This window comes from Gobio gobio, assembly GCF_949357685.1.
Source record: "Gobio gobio genome assembly, chromosome: 16".
NCBI classification, from domain to species: domain Eukaryota; kingdom Metazoa; phylum Chordata; class Actinopteri; order Cypriniformes; family Gobionidae; genus Gobio; species Gobio gobio.
Window position 1 is genome coordinate 9,524,037 of NC_137109.1, and position 6,519 is coordinate 9,530,555.

A 6,519-nucleotide genomic window follows, 5' to 3' on the forward strand; every position below is an offset into this window, starting at 1 on the left:
AATGGCGAGATATAGAATAGGAATTTTGAGGAAAAAAGTCTAAATGGCGATATATAGAATAGGAATTTTGAGGAAAAAAGTCTAAATGGTGAGAAACAGAATAAGAATTCTGAGGAAAAACGTCTAAATGGCGAATTCTGAGGGAAAAAGTCTTAAATTGCGAGATACAGAATCAGAATTCTGAGGAAAAACATTTAAATGGCGAGATATAGAATAGGAATTCTGAGGAAAAACGTCTAAATCGCGAGATATAGAATAGGAATTTTCAGGAAAAACGTCTAAATTGTGAGATATAGAATAGGAATTTTGAGGAAAAAAGTCTATATTGTGAGATATAGAAGGAATTTTGAGGAAAAAAGTCTAAATGGCGAGATATAGAATAGGAATTTTGAGGAAAAAAGTCTAAATGGCGAGATATAGAATAGGAGTTCTGAGGAAAAACATCTAAATGGAGAGATTTAGAATAGGGAATCTGAGGAAAAACGTCTAAATGGCGAGATCTAGAATAGGAATTTTGAGGAAAAAACTCTAAATGGCAAGAAATAGAATAGGAATTTTGAGGGAAAAAGTCTGAATCGCGAGACAGAATCGGAATTCTGAGGGAAAAAGTCTAAATTGGGAGATATAGAATAGGAATTTTGAGGAAAAAAGTTTAAATGGCGAGATATAGAATAGGAATTTTGAGGAAAAAAGTCTAAATGGCGAGATATAGAATAGGAATTCTGAGGAAAAACGTCTAAATGGAGATTTATAGAATAGGAATTTTGAGGAAAAAAGTCTGAATCGCGAGACATAATCGTAATTCTGAGGGAATCCTATACCTTTAACTGTACTTTAACTCTTTTAAAAAGATTTTATTCTAGCTTCACAAAAATTCAGACACTCAGAATTAGGAACATATCAGTTTTCCAAGTTAAGACAGTATGCAAAACTATGTGAAAAAAAGTATTTAATAGGCTACTTGATCAAAAGACTGAATACAAGTAAAGGCCAAGTATACTTAGACTTTTCTAAGTGCAAGTTTAAGTATATTTCTGAGAAGTACATAAAAAGTAGACTGAAAGTATACTTATTTTAGCTTAAAAGACACATACTAATAGCACTCGAGTAAACCTAGCAGTAACACTACCCAGAGAAAAAGGGTGTCAAAATTTTACCTTTAGGGGTACAGCTTGTCGCTGGGACCCTTAAAAGGATATATTTGTACCTTTTTTACTCCTAAAAGGTGCATATTAGTACCTTTACTACAAATACATACCTTATGGTACAACTATGAACCTTTTTGTGGTACAAATGTCCTTTTAAGGGTACTGCCCTAGCGACAAGCTGTTGTACCCCTAAAGGTACAATTTTGACAGCCTTTTTCTCTGTGTATAGCATATCTAGCTTGGTCAATAAAGCATCCAGCTCCTGTGAGTATTTTATTGTCGTGCATTTCATTTTAGTGTCAAATGCGGTTTATCATTTTGGAAGAAAACAAAGCAAGAGGCAAAAGTGAGGAAAATTCCACCATTTTTTATTAGCAGACACTGCAACATCAGAGAGTAGATAACAACCTGCGGACTTCAATAAATGTTGGAATCACATAGTAAAAAAATTACAATTTGCATGAAAACATTATGATCTTTAATAAGCTGCCATTTTTAATTATCACTTTGTTGTTGTTGATTTTGCAGGGTAGAGTGAAATACATCAGCTCTCTGTTTTGTTTTTTTGTTGAATTATTATTCCTCTTATGAATAATACATCACAATCTAGGGCTAATGGATAAACAGCAAGGAAAAAATACATGAGGTTAAAAAGTCAAATTTCCCCCAGCCATGTATAATCGCTTGGAAAACCTTAAAAACAAGAATGAAGAGCGTGTGGAAACAATTTAAGAAAACATTCAGAACTCTGGAGAAGGGGTACGATTTTTTTTTCTAGACCAAATAATCTATCAACAACAATAAATGGCATTTAAAAATATTTTAGTGTGGCATTCTCGCAGAAACAATCACTGCAAATCTACAAGGTGCTCAGTATTTAGCTTGAGTTTGTGCTAAAAATTGGTACTGATACTTATAAAACCATTGATAAAAATATTTCTTTGTTAACAATATGCCTTGGAGGTTGGACAATGACACAACACGGAGTGATGATGAGGAGTTGCAACGACAGTGTTGATGGGAGGCAATAGTGCTACTCAGACTTTGCTTCCTTTGTTTCTTTGTGAGTCTTTGCGACCTGAGAAAAAGAATGAAGAACAATTCATTTAGCATGAAAATATCCCACAGTAACAGCATTCCACTTCATTACACAAAATCAAATTAAAATAGGTTTATTAAAAAAAATGCTTATAACACACTGACCTTCGCATCACCATTTTCCGAGTGGTTCTCCTCGTTGGCTGCAGACTCTGAGGACTCCTTGGCCTTCACCTTGGTCTTTTTGTCCTCCTTCTTGGCATTGACAGCTTTGTCTTTCTGCAGAGGAAGTGAACGATTGGAAGCACATTTTGTTATCTGAATCCAGAAACGGAACTTTTCCACTTACATGAATGCTCTAGCACTGAAACATTGCTCTAAAGTTACAGTTTTACGGTAGGTTTGATAGGTATCTGTTATATTTACCTTAGCTGTCCTCTTTGATTTGGGTTCAGCCTTAGCAGGACCTGGTTTCTATGAATGAAAAACACAGCTGAGAAGTGCTCGTGTGTAAAATATAAAAACAGGCACATTCAACTTAAATTATAAAACAAAGTTAAATTTAAAAAGGAAAATGTCACTAAATGTGTTTAATCTGTCAAACCAAATTCCATTACAGAGTGAGTGCAAAAATAAAAGTATCAGCGTTAATAATGTGTCCTTGCCGTAACACGATTTTGTATTTAAATTTAGAGTAATATTTTGATTAATGATGTATTTATATTGGATTTGGCAGGAAATTTTACATTTACATCATTCACAAAACAGAGAAAAGAAGGTCTGGCTACAAAGGTGGCAGTTATGCTACTTATTTTCTCAGATTTACAGAAGACGCCTTGTACATCTTTCAGTTTATTTAGTGGAGAATGAATGAGAAATCTGCTCTAATCATAGACAACCACTGGTAAATCAGCCAATGACCACAGAGAGATCAAAACTCAGGAGTGCACTTTTAACAGTGGATTTAGTACGCATTTTAACCCTTGATCAAAAATTACCATTTTTTTTAATTCAATGAAATGTATGTATTATATTTTATTCTTTTTCATTTCATATTTTCTGGGGATTTTATGGTACTAAATTATATTTAAGCTGTATTTATAATCCATTTATTCAATTTCTAGGCATAGACGGGACAATTGTCCAACTTAAACTGTCGTAAATCAGAGCACAGAAAAAGTCTGATCTCTTTTTAAAAACGACACTTTAAAATGAATGCTAAAGAGAAACAAGTTTTTAAAAAGTGAACTTTAAGTTACAGAATTTTACATATAATGGGCTTCATTCCTGAAACACGAATCGTTCGTGTAAATCGTTCGTAAAGCCGTTCTGAAATTCTCGGATTCATGAAAATTAGTTGGTAGGAAAAATGTTTACACCTGGAGCCACGTGTAAATGTGGGTAAAACATCTTAACGTTGTGTTATTTTAGTCAAACTGATGCCATTGAATGTTGATTAGTTTAATTTTGATCTTTTTATTTTTGCTTATTTATTTATTTATTATGTAGCAAAAGAGTTGAAAACTGTTCAACTTTGGATAAAACTGCGCTCATCACTGTCACTTTTAACTCAGCCGTCCAATCACTGTGGAGGAGGGGCGGGACAAATACAACACGACCGACCATCCCACTCATACAACAGTGAAGAAAGTTAATATTGCCTATTAATGCATTTTAATATTCAGTAATATTATTCAGAAAGAGATAGCACATACTTCCTAGCATATTTCGTATCATCATAGCAACCAAATGTTTTTGGCGGGAAAACTGCTGTGTCTCCAAAGCGTTTTCAAGTGCCACCAGCAGGCCATTTAAAGAGGAGCGCCTGACTTTTTTTGGAGCGGGCTAAAAAATGTTTTGCCTGACAATTTTGATTGAATATTTATTGTTAGGCATATGGCCAATTGGTCTCTTTAGCATTTATCTAATATACTGGAGCTAACCTGAGATGGGAGTCCAGAAGATTCCACAGCGTTCGTGGACACAATTTACACAGTTATAATTCATGGGCGGGGAAAATGGGCCGTTTTATGCGCAAGTTACTCCAAATTTACTCATATATTTACTAAAGTTTAATGAATGAGACCCATTTTTATGGAAATGCACAAAAATACTATTTTAAATTTTTATATGAAATATATATATATTTTCAGAACTACATTTTACTCTAAAACGGCAAGAAAATCAAAGCTATAAATCTAAACAAGTTGTGTTCCAAATTTGAAGTGTGGAAGACTTTGTTTTGGGCGCAGTACCAAATGTTTCCACTAGATGAAATTCATCTCCCATTCATTTCCAATGTGGTCATTGTTGACCACGAGGAACACAAGTGAGACAATTTTTTTAATCTTTTCAAATCATGTTAATGATTTTTATCGTACCATTACGATAAACATATCACAAAAACATTCTGATAATGGCAATATACTTACTGTTGATAACCGTGCAGATCTCCTCTGAGGCTGAAAAGAGTACAAGGTAAGTAAAATATGCACACACCATTAATAAAGGAATTAATTTCAATAAAAAAAAACACATAATCCAAGTGGCATATAAATATTTCACCTCATCCTTTGCTTCCCCATCTGCTCTCTGTGGATGAAAAACAAAAACATTAGCTCAACAAAACCTTAATTTAGAATTGCATGACTATAAAACCATAAATATTAAAACATTTGCATTACTTTTATTATAATTTTACATTTGCACACATCCAAATGTAAGACCAATTTCCAGTGGCCTGTATATGTAAACTCAATAATTCAGCTCAACCATCCCTTATTAATAGCACAACCAACCCCTATATGTGAGAGGAGGAGCTGACGACAGCGCCATCTTTCGGTACTTGAGCGCCATTACAGCCATCTGCTCACAAGAACAAAGACTATAAAATAATCACACTGTGTTATTGTCCATATCAATGCGTTTTCAATCTTTGGTATTGCACAAGTAATTTTTAGGGTAAGTAGAGGTTTCGTGATGGGTTTTTTATCATAGTTTCCTCGTGCACAGCATGGCTGACGCCACAGGAAACCAGCAAAACACACACTTGAGCACGAAATCACACGTAATGTGCACAATGAAAGATATCTGCAGCGCGGATTTCAGTGTTTAAAAAGTATGCAGATATATATTTAGCGAAACAAAGAACAAATAAACCATACGAATATGGCTCTATTAAAACCGAACAACGCCTCCCTGATGTTGATGCGTGTGCGTGCGCGCGCAAAATTATACGTACCTTTCTTTTAGGCATGTTGGATTTCTAAAGAGATTCAGCAAAACACAAGGAAAACAGCTGCTTTGGAGGAGAACTCAGCATATACGTGCTCACTAACACTAAACACAATAGTAAACACAGCGAGGAACATACAGCAAGAGACTGAATGGGATAAGGGGAGGAGCTTAGGCGTGATCGATGTGCAGTTACACCAATCAGCGCTGAGAACCGAGACTCAAATATGACAAAGATCCGAGCCGGTATCTATCGCTAACAAATGTAGACATTAGAGAAAGGTCTATTGAGAAAATTAATTCTTCTAAGACTTAAATATGCCTCTTCATCAGTTTACTTTTAAACAAGGGAAAACAATAGGTGACCCTTTGTGCTTTGGCAATTCCATAGCGGCTTTGTCATTTGGGTAGTTCAAAATGGCGCCTTGGAATTGTGTCGGGTTAGGGTTTGTTTCTCAAGCCTGTAAAAAAAAAATCGTTCGCGATTAGTGCACACAGTTTATTTGGTTAACAGGGCGTTTAGTTTGCTTTGTCGCACGGTGATAAACTGCGAAGCAAGCAACATATAACTTATTCAGTGGAAACTGCACCATTTATACAATTACGTGTAGTTATGGGAGAACCGAAGCTTTTCAAAGCTTCGAATCAATTGAACCAAATGCTTCGCAAAATGATTCACTGTTTCGAAGCGCTCGAAACGCCACGCGCTGGTGACCCCCGCTGGTCAGAATAGTGTAAATGCAACAACATCTCAGGCCAAACATGCATAAAAACACCTTTTACAACCTATTGTAAATGTTTTATTGAAAGTAAAGTCTATAAAATGCAATTAACTAATCATCTAATAAGATTAAATATCACGTTTGTGTATAATATGTGTTATTTTATCAATTTCCAGGGCTTGTTTTGATTATACCATGGATGGCTCAACTAACAGGCCAACGAGATACTTTTAAATACTATTATTCCTTTTAATTATACTAATGTCTATTTAAAACGTCTATCAATGTACAAAACGGGTCAAAGATCAGTTAAAACCTATACTTGTCCAATGGTTCATTAGTGAATCTGCGCGATGCATAGGTTCACAGAGATCATC

At 34.9% G+C, this 6,519-nt stretch overlaps 1 protein-coding gene across 1 annotated transcript; it reads right to left on the bottom strand.

The window, feature by feature from the left end:
- Nucleotides 1-1,491: 1,491 nt before the first annotated feature.
- hmgn6 (high mobility group nucleosome binding domain 6) lies at nt 1,492-5,834 on the bottom strand. Its single transcript, XM_079839905.1, has 6 exons — nt 5,428-5,834; nt 4,752-4,778; nt 4,619-4,648; nt 2,613-2,660; nt 2,352-2,465; nt 1,492-2,226 (listed from the first exon to the last, which is right to left on the bottom strand). The coding sequence occupies exons 1-6, from the start codon at nt 5,440-5,442 to the stop codon at nt 2,182-2,184; spliced, it is 279 nt and encodes a 92-aa protein (XP_079696031.1). The 5' UTR covers nt 5,443-5,834; the 3' UTR covers nt 1,492-2,181.
- Between the last annotated feature and the right edge of the window lie 685 nt (nt 5,835-6,519).

Bases quoted from the DNA above. Each gene is read 5' to 3' on its own strand.
- hmgn6 (XM_079839905.1), bottom strand. The intron at 4,649-4,751 runs GTGAAATATTTA...TACTCTTTTCAG, and splicing joins ATGGGGAAGCAAAGGATGAG to CCTCAGAGGAGATCTGCACG. The intron at 2,466-2,612 runs GTAAATATAACA...CTTCCTCTGCAG, and splicing joins AATCAAAGAGGACAGCTAAG to AAAGACAAAGCTGTCAATGC.